Here is a 21,225-nt window from a genome sequence, read left to right as displayed (position 1 = left end):
AAAGTCCTTCACATTCTTCCCCAGCACTGATAACACGAAAAGCCAATTTTATTTCCAAGAAACCAGGTTGGACAGAGGCAGTCAAGGAACCTACAGAGGTTACACGTCGCTGCACATGTTCAACAAACCTAAAACATTTAACAGAACAGCTGCAGTCAGCAGAGCGAGTGTGTGTCTGGGGGCGCCTGGAGTGAGTCGGGGGTGAGTCAGGGGGTGAGTCATCTCTGCATGCAGAGCCTGAGACTCTGGCCAATAACACAACATAAATACTTACATGAAAACAATCAGGGCTGGTTAGGATACATACCCATTGTTAGGGTTAGGGTACATACCAGGGTTAGGTTTAGGGTACATACCAGGGTTAGGGTACATACCAGGGTTAGGGTACATACCAGGGTTAGGGTTAGGGTACATACCAGGGTTAGGGTTAGGGTACATACCAGGGTTAGGGTTAGAGTACATACCAGGGTTAGGGTTAGAGTACATATCAGGGTCAGGGTACATACCAGGGTTAGGGTTAGGGTACATACCAGGGTTAGGGTTAGGGTACATACCAGGGTTAGGGTTAAAGTACATATCAGGGTCAGGGTTAGGGTACATACCAGGGTTAGGGTACATACCAGGGTTAGGGTTAGGGTACATACCAGGGTTAGGGTTAAAGTACATACCAGGGTCAGGGTTAGGGTACATACCAGGGTCAGGGTTAGAGTACATACCAAGGTTAGGGTTATAAGCTATTATAAAGGGCCTGCTGCTTTTCTCAGATGTTCCATCTGTAGCAACTTTTCATCACTCTGTTTTCACCTCTCCTAGTCTCTACCTGTCTCCACCTCTTAGTCTCCACCTGTCTAGACCTCTCCTAGTCTCCACCTGTCTCCACCTCTCCTAGTCTCCATTTGTCTCCACCTCTCGTAGTCTCCACCTGTCTCCACCTCTTAGTCTCCACCTGTCTAGACCTCTCCTAGTCTCCACCTGTCTCCACCTCTCCTAGTATCCACGTTTACTAGTCTCCACCTGTCTCCACCTCTTAGTCTCCACCTGTCTAGACCTCTCCTAGTCTCCACCTCTCTAGACCTCTCCTAGTCTCCATTTGTCTCCACCTCTTAGTCTCCACCTGTCTCCACCTCTTAGTCTCCACCTGTCTCCACCTCTCCTAGTCTCCACATGTCTTCACCTCTCCTAGTCTCCACATGTCTTCACCTCTCCTAGTCTCCACCTGTCTCCACCTCTCCTAATCTCCACATGTCTTCACCTCTCCTAGTCTCCACCTGTCTCCACCTCTCCTAATCTCCACATGTCTTCACCTCTCCTAGTCTCCACATGTCTTCACCTCTCCTAGTCTCCACATGTCTTCACCTCTCCTAGTCTCCACCTGTCTCCACCTCTCCTAATCTCCACATGTCTTCACCTCTCCTAGTCTCCATCTGTCTCCACCTCTCCTAGTCTCCATCTGTCTCCACTACTCCTAGTATCCAAATCACCAAATGTTTGTAGCTGTTACTGAAACCCTTAATATGTTTAATGTAAGGACAAAATGGGCAGTGTGAGTCAATATTGTGACAGCATGTGTGTGTGTGTGTGTGTGTGTGGAACCAGCTCATACCAACACTGTGAGTCTGCCCACTGATGGTCAGCCAACCACAGTGACTCAAAGCCCAGTAAGGCTTTTCTTTCCACAACCCCTCCCTCCCTCTCTCCCTCCCTCCCTCCCTCCCTCTATCCCCCCTTCTCTGGCCTTTGTGACTCACTTCTCCAGACTGCAGGTCAGTGCAGCTGGAACAGAAGCATGAGAATCTAGTGTTAGCATCTGAACACATGGGTTAGGGTTAGTGTTCCATCACATGGGTTAGGGTTAGCGTCTGAACACATGGGTTAGGGTTAGTGTTCCAACGCATGTGTGTGTGTGTAACTGTTTAAATCCCTCCTCCGGAAAACCATACCGTCAGACTAACCCTAACCCAGACTAACCCTAGCCCTATACCTTAACCCTAACCCTATACCCCAACCCAGACTAACCCTAACCCTGTACCCTAAATCCACTACAGAACACATGTCTCCCTGTCCTCTCTGTCAGGCTGATGCCTCTCTCTAGTAACATTCTGACCATGGTCTTCTAGTGCTGCTCACACACACACACACACACATGTACACACACATGCACGCACGCACACACACACATGTACACACACACACACACACACACACACACACACACACACACACACACACACACACACACACGGTGAGTTCAGCCTCTTCTGCTTTATTTCTCCCTTATGCAGGAAAACTGGCCCAATTTCTTGGCACTTGCGAGTTTATCTGATCATCATGAGAGTTACAAAAGTTGAGAGGTTACAGACACATGCATGCTAAGCCATGTCAAGTGGCCCACATCCACAAGGAGGTATGTCAGGAAACCCAGCCCAGTGCTGGATTATTTTTAGGGTTAGGGATAGGGTAGAGTAAGGGTAGGTTTAGGATAGGGTTTGGTTAGCTTAGGGTTAGGGTAGGGATAGGGTTATGGTGCAGTAGGGTAGGGTTAGTGTAGAGTAGGGATAGGGAAGGGTTAGGGTAGGATAAGGTAAGGGTTAGAGTAGGGCATTTTAGGTTTATGGTTAGGGTAGGGTTGGGGTTAGTGTAGGATTAGATTAGGGTAGGTTAGCATATTTTAGGGTTAGGGTAGGTTATTTTTAGGACTAAGGTTAGGGTAGGATTGGGGTTAGTGTAGGGTTATGTTAGGGTATTTTAGGGTTTGGGTAGGGTTAGGTTAATGTTAGGGTATTTTAGGGTTAGGGTATTTTAGGGTAGGGTAGGGTTAGAGTATTTTATGGTAGGGTAGGGCAGGGTTAGGGTATTTTAGGGTAGGGTAGGGTTAGGGTATTTTAGGGTAGGGTGTTTACCTGTGATGTGTAGCGTAGAGGGCGAGAGGGCCACGGGATCGTGCAGCATGTTCAGAGGGGTTAGGGTTAGGGTTTTTTAGGGTAGGGTAGAGTTTACCTGTGATGTTTAGCGTGGAGGGCGAGAGGGCCACGGGATCGTGCAGCGTGTTCAGAGGGGCTCCGTCCTGGAGCCAGATGACCCTGACAGGCTCAGGAGGCCCATGGGCCACACACTGCAGGCTCAGGGCAACATTAGCCACCACAGACATGTCGTGAGGTTCAACTGAGAAATGAGGGAGACCTGGATAAGAACAAAGGAGTGAAATAAAAGATATGAGAAGTAAGTAACTCCATCCAAATAAAATGTGGTGAAAAGAAAAAGTACAGCTTCTAATAACAAGGGAGAGAGAGAGAGAGAGAGAGAGAGAGAGAGAGAGAGAGATGGACAGACAGTATGAGAGGTCAAACAGTCAAACTAGATCTGTGCTATTCCAGAACGCCAATTCATGTAAATCTCTGTTTAATAAATATACAAAATATGTGTGTATTTTGGGTGCAACAAAGTGTATTTTGTATTAGGTGGTGAATGACAAAAGTTCTTTGCCATGTTGGGTTGGCAGTGTGTGGTGTGCTCAGTTCACTGGTCCATGACTTCCAATACAAAGCAGCACCCTGAATTAACCACAACACCCAGCACTGTTAGAATCTGCGTTCTGTTGCCTCACATAGACTACGCAGTCTTCCCATAAGCGTGATGGGGAAAGCTCTACCTTCTAACTGGATGTGTCCCTCAGAGGACACCGTCTCGTCTTCTCCTAGGAACACGGCACATTGATACGTCCCCATGTTTGACAGCTGAACATCTTCAATCCTGGAACAGAAAGAGAGGGATTAGCCTGTTATATTAACCTGGAACAGAAAGAGAGTGATTATATTAACCTGTGGGCTACATTAGAGAAAAAAAAGCCAAAGGGCATTCAAGAATCATATTGGTCTGTGTGAGCGAATGCAAAGCCAACTATGTGGAATAGGTTAGGGTTAGGGGTCGGGGTCAGGGTTAGAGGTTAGGGGTCAGAGTCAGGGTCAGGGTTAAGTTCTTGAGAGAAAGAGCGGCAGCAGCACAGACGGGCGGGTGTACACACATCAGCACAGACGGGCGGGTGCACAGATGGCTGAACTTACCGGAGGGTGCTGATGACCAGCCAGGTGTCCTCGCTGTAGGGGACCTGGATTTGGTTGGTGTCGGCGAGCTCCAGTGGATCACCCTCCTTCAGCCACAGGACGTCCGGCGGGTACTGCTCCCCACCCCCACCCTGCAGGACACACTGCAGGCTCACCGCCTTTCCCAGGGAGGACGTGACGTTCTCTGGGCTCTGCGTGAAGCGAAGTCCTGAGGGACCACAGAGAAACGGTGAGACACTGGAGAACATCCTCCAGGTGACACGTACTGGTTCAACCGCTTCATCCTCTCATAAGGTTAATACTAGTAACCCGCCACTAAGCACACATGCAACAGAGCGCAAATCTAGCTTGCTGAAAACGAGGGACGTTCTGAACCACAAATTCTACCAAACATTGAAGTAAAAGTTGATGCCCCAAAGGAACTTTTGCCAAAAAAAGGAGCCGTGTCTGTCGTCAGGAAGTACATAGGGTTTTAAAGGTCGGACGTGGACCAAACAGTCACTTACTGCAAATGCTGTCGAGCAAAAGTTGTCGTGGCTGGTGGTAACAGGAGCAATCTGCTGCACCACCCATAAAGCTGCTTATACTTGACGCGTCACGAGGGTCCGCACAGCAAAAATGACACAATAGCGGTGGCTCCGCTTTGGTGTTGCGAGCTCGTGTTCCGCTCTTCAGCGCTGTGTTTTGCACTAACTTATGTTTGCAGGGTTCATACATCTTTACAGGGTGGAATTCAAGCACTTGTACGGCACTTTCAAGCTTCAGCTTAATTAAGTTACATATTTATACAAATACACATATGGTTGAAATTATTTGAAATAATTAACTTTTTATCAAATTAAAAGAGATGGTACCCTCTCCGCAGTATTCAACCACTGTTATTATTTATTTGTTTAAATATTATGTTATTTAATTAAAGGCAAGATATTTGGGACTTTTCAATACAATACAACCATTGACAAACAGCCCTGGCTACTTTATGTCTAAATACCTCTTATTTGTTATTAACAAACTGGTGTGCAATTAATAATATTACGTGTATTTGGTTTAAATAAGTTGTATAAACCTACAGTTTTGAACGGACAGTTTTCTGTCTGAAAAATGATTGAAATAAAAGGTTTTGCATTTTTACTGCAACTGTCATGCTATATGATTCATTCACTACTTTAGTGCTACCATTTGAAAACTGATCATGTGGGGCCATGCAAATCTGTATTACATGTAATACTTAGGTGGAGACGTATTTCTAACAGTGGAATTGGGTACTCTTAACCACTTTACCGCAGTAATTCTTTTCGTAATCAATGCAATTAACAAATAATGCATGGGGGGAAAAAACCGTCAAACACTGTGAAACCGATATAATTTCAAAAAATATTGTGATATAGAATTTTGGTCATACCGCCCAGCACTAGTTAATACCATCATTTGTTGAACAGGCAACAGCACTGGCTCTCCCACCGAGACGTGTGTGTGTGTGTGTGTGTGTGTGTGTGTGTGTGTGTGTGTGTGTGACTTCAGAAAGTGGGTTATTGGGCCCGCAAGAAGGTGTGCTGTGATTAGTTGGTGTGGTTATTGATACTGTCCAGAAAACCCTTGTAATAGCACTATAATACTGAATTAATACTACATTAATACACCTTAACTGTTATGTATTATTAAACTGTGGTACTGTACAGTGTTACAGCACACACACACACACACACACAAACACTAACCCAGACCTGAACCAGGCCACCAGCCCAGCCAGAACACCCTGATCCCTCTCGTGTTCTCCTCCATCTCATAGTCCAACTGGCACGTGGAATGACCTGCATTCGTCTGCTGCCATGGGTCTGGTAGCAAACCCTGCTGCCTACATCTGAAATACTGTAGACGGTTGTCTGGGGTTGGTGTTGTGGTGTTAACTCTAACCCAGAAGATTCATTCTGTCATTCAAGGTTGTCTAGGAACTGGCAGGCAGATTTCAGTTTCTTGAGCTGGAGCTAAATACAACCTGAGCCCAATGTTAGCTGGCTTTCTCATGAACACACACGTTAATGTTCCAGAAGATCCAAACAGGATGATCTTTCAGATCACAGCTCTGAACTCTGACCCCTAGCTTAGTCATTCATTCCTGTGTCCTATTTTAAAGACATTAACTGTCACATGCGTGTAAACATCTGTAATTGATGACAGCCAAACTCCATCTAAAGCCTTTGAGATTCTCCACTAAGTCAGATCACTGGGAAAATGTAACAGCTGTGGTATTCCTCAAGAAAGACCTCTGCTTGTGCAAAGATACATTATCAGTGAGTTAATTCTCTGATACATTATCAATGAGTTTATTCACTGACGTGCATGAGACTCCAGCATTTCAAAGCTAAGCAGACAAAAACACATAGAAGGATGTAGTGATAACTCTAACCTAACCCTAGATGAGCTGAGGAGTGTACACTTCAGCAATTTAGTGATGACCCTAACCTAACCCTAAATGAGGTGAGGAGTGTACACTTCAGCAATTTAGTGATGACCCTAACCTAACCCTAGATGAGCTGAGGAGTGTACACTTCAGCAATTTAGTGATGATGACCCTAACCTAACCCTAGATGTGCTGAGGAGTGTACACTTCAGCGATGTAGTGATGACCCTAACCTAACCCTAGATGAGCTGAGGAGTGTACACTTCAGCGATGTAGTGAGAATAAAAGAGAACACAAAAATGTTTGCATACATGTGCCACCTAACCTTTACATCCCTCTGATCAGAGAGGAATATGAACAGCTTCCTCTGAACACAAACACATTCAAAAGTTAGGGATGTTGAGTAAGCCCCCTCTGTGAGTGTGTGTGTTTTATACTAAATTCTTCAACTTCAAAAACTTCAAAATCTAACCCACCCTAGTTTCCCATAACAACCTCGGGTAACAGCCTCTCATTAGCCAGACTAATACTAACTCCAGACTAACCCTAAACTTAATGCTCTCCCTGTCCCTCCAACCCTAACCTCCTTCAAACCCTACCCCTCTCCTCTAACCCTAACCTTCCACCAACCCTAAACCTCTCCCCCAACCCTGTGCCCTATTCCTCTCCCTCAACCTTAACCCTCTCACTCACAACCCTAACCGTCTCCCCAAACCCTCTTCCACTACCCCTAATCCTCTCCCAAACTCTAACCCTAACTCTATCCTTCTATCCCTGTGCCGATGGGTCTGCATGTGTTCAGATTCACACTCCTGAACACATGCTCTCCTGCTTCTTTTTTTTCAGAAACATTTTATTAGGAGAAAGTCAAAGTAAGCACAATACAACATCGCATTTATATACAGAATATCTCCATAACTTTCTCCATTTTTCCACCACACATCAACCAGGTTTTATAATAGAACACACACAAAAACAAAAATGCCCCCCCCCCCCCCCCATGTCCCATCATAGCTCACCACAATCAACACGCACACTGCCAATAGCAATAGCTACAGAAAGGCCACAACACTTGTATGGAAACACACATTCAACCAGGTAATACCTTTAAGTTGGAAAAATAGGATATAAAGGGCTGCCATTTCTGGAAAAATTATCTGTACACCCTCTTTGTGTGTACCTTATTTTTTCTAATTAAAAAAAAACATGACGTCCCTCAGCCAATAAGAAATAGAAGAGGGCTTGGTAGATTTACAAAGTAACAATAAGCAGCGTCTTGCTAATAAGGAAGTAAAAGCTATAATGCCTCTTTGCATAGTACCAAGTGCAACAGAGCGGTCTGAAACCCCAAATATAGCAATTAGTGCACAAGGTTGTACCTGAACTCCAAGAACAGTGGACAGTATAGTAAAATAACCCGTCCAAAAACATTTTAGTGCAGGACAAAGAAAAAACGTGGCCAAGGTCACAGGGGGAACCATGGCATTTATCACACACATCTTCCACTTCTGGATACAATTTAGAAAGCCTAGATTTAGAGAAGTGTGCCCTGTATAAAACCTTAAACTGAATTAATCCAAGTCGTGCACAAGAGGTAGAGCGTATACCATCCACAGCCTGTTCCCAAATGCCTTCTTCTATCTGAATTCCAAGTTCCTCTTCCCATTTACCCTTCAATTTTACATCTGAGCAATCACTAATAGACATAATGAGGTTATATAATTTCGAGATAACTCCTCTATGATGAGGAACCATTGAGAGCATGGTTTCCCAACACTGTTCTAGAGGCAATGAAGGAAAACTAGGAAAACATTTAGCCACAAAATTGCGAACTTGAAAATAGCGGAATAGATGAGTGCCAGGAAGGCCATGTCGGGTAGACAAATTAGCAAAACTGTCAAAGACACCGTCTACATACAAGTGTTTACATTGCGTAATACCTTTATCAGCCCATAGTGAAAAAGCAGAATCCAAAATTGATGGAGGAAACAAATGATTATTATTTAGAGGACTCAGAGAGGAAGCCGATTTAAATTCAAAATGTCGCCTGAATTGATACCAAATTTTTAAGTGTATTAAGAACCACCTGATTATCTGTATACCGAGAAGGTTCTGTGGGCAAAGAGGAATAAAGTAGAGCAGATAGAGAGGAACCTTTACACGATGAACTTTCTATTTTACACCAAGAGGATCCAGGAGACACTAGCCAATAACAAAGCTTATGAATATGAGCAGACCAATAATAAACTTGATAATTTGGTAATGCGAGTCCTCCGCTAAGTCTACTTCTCTGCTGCTCTCCTTTCTGAACAAACGTCCCTCCTGAATCTGAGGATGATCTGGGGCAGTCATGGCCTGGTGGTTAGGGAACTGGTCTTGTGACCGGAGGGTTGTGGGTTCGATTCCCAGATCCGAGGCCATGACTGAGGTGTCCCTGAGCAAGGCCCTTAACCCTCAATTGATCACTTGTATAAAAATGAGATAAAATGTAAGTCGCTTTGGATAAGGGCGTCTGCCAAATGCCATAAAATGTAAATGTAAAATGAACTGGCTCCCATGCGTTTAAGTACCTAAAAGAATCTAGCCGTTGTCTTTGTAGCAGCTCTGGAGGGAGAAGGGCGGATGAGGACTGTTTTAGTAGTTATTCAGACCACATTCACAGTTTACATCGCAAGCATTTTCTTTTAAAAAGTCACATTCACATTCTTTTGCAGGAAACTATTTCCGCGAGCACAGAACTAGGCTGCGTGTCCCCAGCTGAGATTTTGTTCTTCTCTGCTACTCTAGACTGCGGGGGGTATTAATAAGAAAGGTGTGGTAGGTGTGGAGGTATAAGAAAGGTGTGGTAGGTAACACATGTTCATCTTACGTCGAGAACTTCACTTATTCATATCTCGGCTCCGGCTTTTCCATACTCAAAACACAACCCATACTCAAAAGTTGTTGGATAAACGGGATATCAGATAACACTTCTGGGTAGTTGTCCCCACTGTGTAGATTTCCACAGAAAGATTTTTTTTTTGCTATGTATCCCAAAACGTCTGACTGAAAGAATATAACACAGCTGATTACGTGGCTCAGATTCATCTAAATTCAGATTTAACTTCGCTACAAACGGCCTGGGCTGGACTGGGTCATGCTTTAGGAACCACAATAAACAAGGTGTTGCTTACCTGACAAAGTTTCCGCCACACAAGGCACTAACGCTGACGGCACCAGAACCAGACAAAGCAGGGCGAAGTTGGAAAGGTTCATTTTTCCTCCTCGTTTAGGTCCGGTTCGGCTCGAAATCTGTTCTTGCGCGTTTAATTCGACGTGTTCGGTCGGCATCACCGCATCGCTCGTGTTTACAAACGGAGACCTGAGATTTGAGCCGAGGTGTAATCTCACCTTCTCTGATTTGTTTTTCCACTTTCGTGTATTCCAGTCTTTTCAGGTTTCGAGAATAAAAACTGCTTCAAAAACCTGAAACCCGATGCAACAGTAACGTCATTCGTTCAGATCTCCCCCAAACGTCAGTTTTTTAGGAGAAAGTAGCAACTTTTAAAAAATCCACCCAAGACGATGCAAAAAAAAAAACCAAATATTTTTTTAATCCCTTTCAAAACAATTCAGCATCCAAACAACCACAATAACATTTCCCAGCATTTCCAGTTTGCAATCAAGGTTGTTTAAAAAGTTCTTTTAGATGTCCGAGTGTGGTTTTATGTGGATGTCGCTGTGGTCTCCGCACAGTTCTCAGTGCCGCTCCTGCACCCCGACTGGCTCCCATCACGTCGCGAGCTCCTTCCTCCCCCCCTCGAGCTCAAATTCCTCAGCTACTTCTTTCCATTCCGTCGCGCGCTCCTCCCTCTCGCATCCCTCTCGCGCGCGCGCCTCCTCGCGCACCTCGGTTATTTCTCACAGAGGACGTGAAAAGCCAGCGGCCATGCTCGTTACACAGAGACAATTCCCATCTAACTTTCTCTTTAATTACCAAATGATCACCCTAAACAAACAATACATTCATGTGCTGTTTTTTAAACACTGAACTATTCTTGGCAAACGTTCCTACTATATCTGGCATCTTATTTTAAATTTATTTACTTAATAATTTCTTATTTTGTTGTGTTGTCACAGCAGAGTAGAACTAGATATTTTGAAGTCATGACCAACTGCTACAACCATTCGTGTTGTGAACGGTGGTGCTTTAGGTAAACGTGTTTAATTTTGTGAAGGTGTATAAAAGCAACAAATGTTAACTGCATAACAAAGTTAAAAAGTTATCTAAATCTAAATTTCAAAACAAAATGTTAAATATATACAGACTCATAAACCAAAGGACAAGTCAAAGAAGGTGAAGTTTGTAAGTTATTGTTTTGTCACACCTAGAAATCTAGAAGCGAAAGCTGATAATGTTATTTCCCATTGACAGGGTCACTGCAAAATTACTAACTGAAATACATGGCCGTATACACAGCTGTCATAAATACTGTCATAAATACTATCACAAATATTCATACATAATACATAACCATCATAAACACAGCTGTCCTGAACACTGTCACAGACAGAACTATCATAATCAAAACTGTCATAAACATTGTAATAAACTCAAACTTTCATAAATAAAACAGATAAAAACACTGTCATAAATATTGTAAATACTGTGTCATAAACACAACTGACATGGCTACTGGACTAAGGCTTAGAGAGCCTAAAACACTCCAAACCAGCTGAGGTCCTGATGCACATGTGTAAACAGCTTTTTGTTCTTACTTGAGATTCCATGTAATGTCAGTCAGAAGACACGAATACAGACAGCAGTTTAATTAAACACAGAATATGCATGTTTTGTATTGGCTTTCTGATTCTGTGTCTATGGACAACGTAGACGGCCTGTTTAGATCAGAGGCAACAAGCCCGTAGAGGAAAAGAGAAAAAGGTCAGGGAAAAGAGAAAGAAAGGAAGAAGGATGGGAAGTCGGAGGATGGAGAGGAATCCCTCCTTCCTATGAAAACATGGGGCAGTGTTGTCAGTGTCAGGGTATTCCAGCCGCTGTGTGTACCGGCCCTTTAAGAGTAGGGGGACAGAAGAGTGTTCCCAGGGTCTTTAATGGAGACCAAACCCGCCTCAGAAAGACCCCATTGTGTACTCTCTTTTCAACAGGGCCCGAGAAATCAAGCTCACACATCACACAGATACATGTGGAGAGAGAGAGAGAGAGAGAGAGAGAGAGAGAGAGAGAGAGAGAGACTCGGGGTGGGGGCATCACAGGAGGTTCTATAGAGAATACGAAGTCTAAAAGCACAACATTAGGAGAATGGACGTCTTCTTGAAAAAAACACAAGGGTGGAGCTCTGTCAGACCCATGAAGAGAGAACGAGGGGGGAGAGAGAGAGAAGAGAGAGGGAGAGTGAGAGAGGGAGGGAGAAAGAGAGAGAGAGGGAGGGAGGGAAAGAGGGAGGGAGGGAGTGAGAGAGAAAGGGAGGGAGGGAGGGCTCAGTAAGTTCATGGGGTACACGCTTTAGTGCAGAAATGAGGTGAACAAGCAACTCCATAAGACTCTTCTAAAAAATGTTTGAAAGGGAATCCAGTGTGTGTGTTTATGGTAATGTTAAGGGTTAATGTTGACGTTAATGCATAATGTTAATGCTTGTATTAATATTTTATACTTATTTTAATGCTTTATATTTAGTGTTTATGTTAATATTAGTGTTTATTGTTAATGTCTATCACAATTGTTATAATTTATTATTTAATTTAGAATTGTATGCAAATTAAAACGCTGAAGAATTTCTAACTAATTTTGCAACAAAAAAAAAAAAAAATATATATATATATATATATATATATATATATATATATATTAGTTATATTGCATTTGAAAAAATTATGGACATGAAAACTTTTTTGTAATAAGTAATTTTACTGAAAAACATCGTGCTCAATTAAATGCTAACAATGTATCAGTCAACAAGTTATTAAACCTCTGCCTACAGAATATTTTACAAGTCTGTGTGTTTCTGGGTTCGTGTGGGTCTGGGTTGGTCTGGGTTTGTGTGGGTCTCCACAGCTAACCACACAAAGACTGCACCCAGGACACAGACGTGACAGAGAGGCCTCGAGAAATGTGAAAAAGTGCCTTTTTGTGAACGACTGCCCCCTCGTGGCAAAGAATAATAAAAAAAAGAAATTATGCCGCAAATAGACGTGTATGCAGTAGTAGGTGTTTGTGCACGGGTTGGTGTTCAAGCTCATTTGAAACCAGCAGTTTGATTAGAGGTTAATAATCATATCAAAACACAAAGTGACATAGTCCCTTCAAACAAATATGTTCTACGATGCAGAGAGCTGTGAGTTTAAACTCGTTGTTTACAAATTATCTAGTGAGTTGGCAAATGATTTCATCAGTAAGTGCAGGGCAGGATAATGAGGGTGAGATGAACCAGGTATGCACACCTGCAGGGTTCCAGCACGAGATGTTAGGGAAACTGTGGCTGCATCTGTGGACAATATATCCCTGTAGTCCTGGCAGCAATCCCATCATGCCCCTCTGCTTCAGATAGACTTGACTCTGAAATGCCCCAAATGACTGGGGATTAATCTCAATCTCTCTCTCTCACACACACACACCTACACACACACACACACACACACACACACACACACACACACACACACACACACACACACACACACACACACACACACACACACACACACACACACACACACACACTCACACACACACACACACACACACACACACACACACACACACACACACACACACACACACACACACAAAATAGAGAGTGCAATCTGAACTTGGGTCTCTGTGTGAGAGGATTCTGCTGGTGATGGAGCCGCGCCTGACTGGGATACGCCAGGGCTTTCTGAAGAAGTACGGTAAGACACCGTAGTCCTTCCCTCACCCCTGGGGAACAGAAGACAGTGGTTTAGTCCTGCTTGGTTTCCTTATGCTTCTCTTTGGTTTTTCTTTAAGCATCTGTTGTCACCCTCACTACACTGTGAACTGCACTGCTGGTGTATTTTGGGAGTTCTCTGTGATTCAGCTTGCACACGTTTTGACGTGATTTGTTTTAGAGGATCTTTGTCCGTTCCGTTTTTCTAAGCATGGAAATCCTGTTGCAAGATTACATCACGGTTCCTAGGCAATGGGCATATGGTATAATTAAATACAGTTATAGACATGATGGAAGAAATGGAAAAATTGAAAAGAAAGTGAAAAATGAAAAGAAAAAAATACTGAAACCGCTTGAAACTGCCTCATTCTCTCTCTCTCTCTCTCTCTCTCTCTCTCTCTCTCTTTCTCTCTGCATATGCTTAACTTTTAATCTGTTTTATATGTATGTCATGGACTTGCACTCTAAACAGATTAGTGTTCCACTTTGAAAATAAATGCACATAAAATCCTACATTGGAACCTGACTGGTCTGCATCTAAAGATCGGATTAGATCAGATTAGATCAGATTTACTCCATGTCTGTAGAGTAGTTTCTGCACTGAGATGTAAATACGCAATATACATCCTCACAATATATGCACATATATTTACTAAAAACAAGACACCAATACCCTTATGATTTCAATGTAAAGTAAAATCATTTTAGTGTAATAAAAATAGCCCATGTGTCTAAAACATCTTTGTCACAAACATACAAGACCACACTGGCCTGTGGGAACCATCCCCACAAAACACTAAGATAATCATGCTCAGTACTGGTACTGAACTGTGCATTCAAAATGGAGTTCTGATATTACTCTGATCTTACTTGAGTTCTCATTACTGTTCTGCTCAAAGAACACTGAGAAATTCATATTTCAGAATGGATGTCTGACCTGGAATTATTAATCACAGAAGGATTATCCGCTTTATGACACCTGACTGTTTGCCCTGACCCGTATCCTCATAGTAAGACTGGCCCATCAGGCTAGCTCCAGCACGCAGACCACAAGCATCTCGCGGCCGGACACTTTGCTGTTCTTCCGTCTCTCATCACATCTTACGTTTCCTTTGCTTTCCCCTCAGGTGGCTTCGTATTCAAACAGTGGAAGGAGAAATATGTGATACTGACAGTGGAAGGCAGTCTAGCTGTGTGCAAGGATGCGGATTCTCCTCCAGACCAGGTGGTGGCGCTACAGAGTAACTTTTGGTCTGTAGTGGATGGCAGAGAAATCATGGACCTGCCCCGTTTGCCCCCAGGAGGGCGTAGGGACTGTTGCTTTGCCCTGATCTTTCCCCAGGACAAATTCTTACTGCTGCTGTCTGACAACCCCCAAGACTGCAGGTAAGTCTGAGCATGGAGGCAGTTAAAGACGATGTTCATGAACTTAGGGTTAGTGTTAGGATCATGGTTTAGTGTTAGGGTTACGGTCAGGGTTAGTGTTAGGGTTAGGGTCAGGGTTTAGGAAACATTTTCAAGGACCTGAAAGGTAAGATTTGAAATGTCAGATTTGAAAGCCTTTACTGTAAAAGGTTAGGGTTAGGTTAGAATTATTTCAAATCTTTTAGAAGAATGGAGATTGTTATTGTGTACACCACATAAACAATGGACAGGTATATTTTGGCATCCTGCCAAGTCATGTAGATTTATCTGTAAAATGAAAAAGTACATGACTGCCAGAAGGTTGCACATGATAATTAGTAACATTTATTTTACTGTAAATTTGAATGGAAATTATAAATATGATCCAGAAATACTAATAAGCTTAGTCCATGAATGTGATCATTGTGTATCAAGTTCTTGAATTCTAGTGAGTTATTTCTTTCAATACATTGTATGGATATCCTTTTACCCAGTCAGTGGCTGACATTACTGAGGAAAGTCAAAGAGGTGAGTTTTCAAACATGTTTAGCTCTATCACCCTGCTTTCTGAAATGGTTAAAGCTTTCAAAACAAGATTTGTTTGTTACAAAACAAGATCTGTGTTACCCTCTGTGAGTTACCCTCTGTGTGTTATGCTCTGTGTGTTACGCTCTGTGTTACGCTCTGTGTATATAATAAATTGTATAGGAGACCAGGGGTGTGGTATATTTTTATAAAAATTTCTAGTGATGGTCTAACCCTTTTCAACTACTGTTTGTTTCCTGGTCTGTGTACTCTATGACACAGTCAGCTTTAGTGTTTACTGCATTTCTAATGTGTCCCTCCCTGTAGGGTCTGTCAGCACCTCTGAGCCTGAAACGCCAGCACAGGTTCTTCCCCTGTTTCACAGACAGATGTTTACTGCCTGTCCCACCCTCTGATAAACAACCCCTGACCTCTGACCTCAGTGACGAGAACGTCAGCTCCCCTCACGCTCAGCGCAGACAGAGCTCCGTCAGAAGCAGAGGTGGGTTCACAGCGCCACGGTAACTGTTGTTATAGATTCAGCCCTTGGCTGACTGACTGAATGGCTATTCATGGTCAAGGGGTGTTTGGTCAAGAGACTGCGGTATAGACCGAGTCTACTGCCATCTTCTGGTGAAATATAAAATAGCTTTTTTAGTCTACTGCCATCTTCTGGTGAAATATAAAATAGCTTTTTTAGTCTACTGCTATCTTCTGGTGAAATATAAAATGCTGTGGTCAACAGAGGCTGCGGTCCAGTGAAAATTTGGCCTGCCGGCCACAATTTTGACACCCCTAATCTTAAGGGAGTACTCCTACACTATATTGAATGACAATTGACAAAGCAGATTTCAACACACTTTTTGCAAAACATTAAACACAGTTCTTACATAAGACATGATATTCAAAACTGAAAACCATGTGTTTTGTTTGGAAAACACTGCCACACAACTGCTACACTCACATACCAAAATCCAAACCCAGTCCTCACAGTTTATAACACTTCTAGCTAATTTTTTACAAATCTTTAGACATGAAAGCCTAATCCCTATAAAGAGGACACAAGTTGCAAATCTTTGTTTGCACATCAGTGGAGTCCAATACTGCATAGAGATGACGATGAAGAGGACGAGAATGAGGAAGAGGATGAGCAACCATAATGGATGAGATCAGAGCCACTCTGGTTGGCCATGTGGTCAAACATGCGTTGGGTTTTCTGGAGGTAAAGGGTCCAACCCGATCTGTGCTGCTACATTGTAGCATCAACCAGACATTTCAACATGAGAATAGATAAGTAGACCTGTCCTCTATACATACTACATCATGTTTCTGCACTACTAGACTACCCCTTGCTAGAGGACGAAGACAGCTATCCAACTCAGAACAGAAAGAGACCATCATCAATATAGTCAGAGCAAACAACAGCATATGTTTCTGACAACTACAACAACACATCATTACTGACAACGTCACCATCAGCAACATCCATTCAGTGTGTCTATCCGGACTGGGCCAGTGACAGTGTGAAACAACTCCGCAATGAATTTGCATGAATATGCTCTGGTATCCACTCACTGATAGTCCAGTGTCCTGTGCCACACAGCATTGACATTATGCCTATTTCATACTGTTATACAATATTGTAGTGAACATCATAGGACACTGGCAGCAACATTACAATGTGTGCAGCCATTTGCCAGAATGGTGTTCATCATCATGCCACTCTTGGTCCCTACAACACTGTGCACATCATCACCTTCCTCACAGAGCACAACACACTCATTCTCCATCACTAGGGGGATGAACCAGAACGGTCCAGGTTTGTTGTCGTCTGGGACAACATAAGTTTGTACCGGGCTGCTCAGGTACAAACTGGTTCACTGAACAACCACGATTTGTTGTGCTTCACCTCCACCAAACGCTCCATTGCTGTTGTCTTTGGCATGGAGGTGGTGGCCAACCCCACCCACGCAGATCCATTCAGCAGGTGATGGAGGAAGCTTGAAGTTATTTTGTCCTTTTGTTTTTCTTTTTTGTTGTTTTTGTTGTCCATGCAGTATATACAGCATGTGTGGCTGTAGTGTTCATGCAAAATTAAAAAGTTTTTCTTTATGGTAAATGTACTGAATATGCAGGAAAAAACTCTTTCATCTCCTTGTTTTATATCACCTTAACTCATTTACAATATATATGGATTGTTTAAATGTATCCAGTGTGTTTGAGTATGGAGTGATCATCTAAACGCTTACAGACTGCACCGTACCAGTGAGTTTGGGTAAAAATGACGTGTCTTATGTCATCTGCTGTACCCCTCCTGTGTCTTATGTCTTATTTCACCTGTCACGTGTCTTATGTCATCTGCTGTATCTCTCCTGTGTCTTATGTCTTATTTCACCTGTCACGTGTCTTATGTCATCTGCTGTACCCCTCCTGTGTCTTATGTCTTATTTCACCTGTCACGTGTCTTATGTCACCTGCCGTATCTCTCCTGTCCAGGTAACCTACCCCAGCATTCTGGACACAGGCCTTCAGCAACCTTTGCCCACCCCTCCCAAGACTGTCTGCGCCATGGTAACAGCAGCGACGTCCGAGCCGTGAGGACGCTCTGTTTGCTAATGGGCGGGACTGCGGCCTCCTCCACGTTAGGTTACCTGAGCTCCTGCTCTTCCTCCTCCTCCTCCTCCGGCGTGGCCACGCGGGCCCCAGACGTGAGCCGCTCCACAGCCTTCTCCGAGCTCGGAGGCGGGGCCTCCCTCTCCAGCTGCAGCCAAGGAGGCGACTCGCCACATTTCAACAGCTTTGACTTCGAGGGTGACTCTGACTTTGACGCCTTTGACTGTGGGGGATTTGCGTTCTAGCGTTTCTGCCCGTGTGGATCGTAGAGGTTCTGTACTGCTGCTCGGATGATGCGGGTTCTTTAGGCTGAGCGGCAGACGGAGGGAGAGAGGGGTGGGACTGTAAGGAGAAGATCCAGTCTAGGGTTCTGTTATGCTACCCACCACATAGTCACATGCTTACTGCATCTCCTCAAAACCACTGACGGCAATGTTTTATTTGAACTCTGAAAGTGTTCATTTACTAAACTCATAAGTTCATGTACAGTAATCCATGACACCTATAAATACACACTGATATATGATATCCATATTTACTGTAATTGGTACTGATGTTAATGCTAGTGTTAATGCTAGTGTTAATGCTGCAGCTAATGCTCATGAATCTGCTGTGTTCTATTTCAGATATTTTCAGATACATTTCTATTTCAGATACTTGATTTTAAAAATTCTATTAAGTAAAGGACTTTGCTTCTATCTATATTATTAGGGTTATCCCAGACTTGTGTCACTCAGCCTTATGGACCCCACAGAGTAAAGCTTTGGCTATAAACACAGAACTATATACACAAAGCTACAGACATAGAGCTATAGACTGACATTGTGACAAAGCACACACACGCAGCACTGGATAAAAATACACAATTTTAGTGAGTCATGAGTCAAAAAACAGTCCAGTATCCAAACCAGGGAAAACAACAGGCATCGGATCAAAGAAGACGCAAAAGACATACCCCATAACAACAGGTCAATAGAAATAACTGGTATGCACTCAACACACAATGCAAGCAGTGGAAAACGTTAAATAGGGTAAGTAAGATGGTACAGTTGAACTCAGCATTTTTGTGATGAAGATTTGCGGGGACGGCGTGAAGCCTTCTGGGACTTGTGGTCTTTAGATGCATAGAATGTGACATAGACACAGAACTACATACATAGAGCTACAGACATAGGGCTATAGACAGAAATGTGTACATAGAGCTACAGTCATAGAGCTACAGATATAGTGCTATAGATCCACTTCCTGTTCACACTGTAGAAACTCTTGCAGTCTTCAAGCGTAGACTAAAGACTCACCTGTTTGTTGAGCACTTAAATAACCACTAATACCACAGATAGCACTTGTTGTCCTCATGGTTAACATTGTATGTTTATTTATGTCTCTCTTTATTTGTCTGTTTCTTTGCATTTCTGGATATCAGTTTTTAATTTCTGTTGTTTAAGTTTGAGTCTGTATTTATTTGCAGTACCGTCACTAATAAATGTTTTTGTAACTGCAAACTGACTATCTTTACTCCCTGTATATGTGAGTATGAATATTGTAATGGATTCAGAGAACATGTTACAGTAATGAAAATACATACAGGGTTTCTCCTGAAAAAAAAACTAATTTCAGCAGCTGCCCAAATTAGGACATCATGTCCTGGAATCTTCTAAATCCATATATCCATATCAAACTCCAAATCAAACTCCACCTCTTTAGCTGAGATGTATGTTTGTGCCTGAGTGTCTGTGTGTGTGTCTGTCTTTCTGTGTGTGTGTGTTGAGTTGTATGTGGGTAAATAAATACAAAGGTGAAGGAGATATCTGTGCAGTAAAAAAAGGCTGAAGTCATGGTGACTGTGTGTGTGGGGTTTTGTATGTTGTTCTAGGATGTGGAGTCATTCTAATGTGGGTGAAAGTGAAGGTACAAGCAGTGATTTGTTTCAGGAAAACAACAATCGTCATGTTTCATATAATAATAATAATAATAATAATAATAATAATACTTTATTTTTATACAGCGCTTTTCTAACACCCAAAGACAATTACAACCATCAGTATATAGAACACACAAAACACAGAGAGCAGAGGCTCAATAGTTATTATGTAAATGTGCCATATTTTGTCAATTGTGATTTTTCACTGCAATCGAAATTTGTCCTCCGCTTTTTACCCATCTGTGCTGTTAGAACACACACACACACACACACACACACACACACACACACACACACACACACTAGTGATTACTAGGGGGCTGTGGTGCACACATGCCCAGAACAATGGGCAGCCCTAGCCCGGTGCCCGGGGAGCAGTTGGGGTTAGGTGCCTTGCTCAAGGGCACCTCAGTCATGGCCTCAGGTCTGGGAATTGAACCCACGCCCCTCCAGTCACAAGACCAGTTCCCTACCACCAGGCCATGACTGCCGACATCATCATGACATAATATAGACATCAATGAGCCAACAATATCACCTGTAAACATCAACAGTGGGTAGTAGAGTAGTTCAGGCAGAAGAAATGCCATAGGCAAGAGAGAAGAGCTGAGTTTTGAGATTAGATTTAAATGGAAAGTGAAGAAGATAGTTTGATCCCAGTTGGGAGTTCCACAGACGAGGACCAAGTCTGGAAAATGCCCGATCAACCAAAGTGGAGTTTAGACAGTGGGACAATTAGGAGCCCATCAGTAGAAGACCTGAGTGTACGAGATGGTTTGTGGGCAAGAAGAAGTGTGGACAGATAAGAAGGTGCAAGAATGTGACCTGCAAGGAGGTTTTCCACTATAGTGACCTGCAGGGAGATTTGCCACTATAGTGACCTGCAGGAAGGTTTTCCACTATAGTGACCTGCAGGGCGGTTTTCCACTATAGTGACCTGCAGGAGGTTTTCCACTTTAGTGACCTTCAGGGAGGTTATCCACTATAGTGACCTGCAGAGAGATTAGCCACTATAGTGACCTGCAGGGAGGTTATCCACTATAGTGACCAGAAAGGAGGTTATCCACTTTAAAGACCTGGAGGGAGGTTATCCACTATAGTGACCTAGGGTTAGCGTTATTGAGCACAGATGTTCTCTCCTAATGCTGCTCCAGGATAACATTTTCAATTTAGGAATTTCAAACAACTCTAGGAGTGTAGCAGTCCTGGAGTGTAGGAGTACAGGAGTACTGGAGTGTAGGAGTACTGAAGTACAGGACTATAGGAGTGTAGGAGTTCTGGAGTGTAGGAGTGTAGGAGTACTGGAGTACAGGAGTACTGGAATGTAGGAGTACTGGAGTACCGGAGTGTAAGAGTACTGGAGTGTTGGAGTGTAGGAGTACTGGAGTACAG

General features: G+C 43.2%; 2 protein-coding genes across 2 annotated transcripts in view; one reads left to right on the top strand and one right to left on the bottom strand.

Annotated features, from left to right (window-relative positions):
• axl (AXL receptor tyrosine kinase) overlaps nt 1-10,261 on the bottom strand; it is a 35,061-nt gene extending 24,800 nt beyond the window's left edge. Inside the window, exons 1-4 of the mRNA XM_076982181.1 lie at nt 9,636-10,261; nt 4,062-4,269; nt 3,650-3,750; nt 2,998-3,180 (exon numbers count right to left, since the gene is read on the bottom strand). Of these exons, the coding sequence (XP_076838296.1) occupies nt 2,998-3,180; nt 3,650-3,750; nt 4,062-4,269; nt 9,636-9,792 (649 nt within the window). The 5' untranslated portion in view covers nt 9,793-10,261. The remainder of the gene's footprint in view (nt 1-2,997; nt 3,181-3,649; nt 3,751-4,061; nt 4,270-9,635) is intronic.
• Nucleotides 10,262-13,277: 3,016 nt separating this feature from the next.
• On the top strand, nt 13,278-19,357 carry LOC143482913 (uncharacterized). The gene is made up of 5 exons (XM_076981493.1): nt 13,278-13,353; nt 14,498-14,756; nt 15,269-15,302; nt 15,627-15,801; nt 17,796-19,357. The coding sequence occupies exons 1-5, from the start codon at nt 13,305-13,307 to the stop codon at nt 18,155-18,157; spliced, it is 879 nt and encodes a 292-aa protein (XP_076837608.1). The 5' UTR covers nt 13,278-13,304; the 3' UTR covers nt 18,158-19,357.
• The last annotated feature ends 1,868 nt before the right edge of the window (nt 19,358-21,225 follow it).

The sequence above is a fragment of the Brachyhypopomus gauderio genome, chromosome 19, assembly GCF_052324685.1.
Source record: "Brachyhypopomus gauderio isolate BG-103 chromosome 19, BGAUD_0.2, whole genome shotgun sequence".
Taxonomy (NCBI): domain Eukaryota; kingdom Metazoa; phylum Chordata; class Actinopteri; order Gymnotiformes; family Hypopomidae; genus Brachyhypopomus; species Brachyhypopomus gauderio.
Note: the sequence above shows the minus strand (reverse complement) of the source record. Positions and strands in the feature narration are given on the sequence as shown.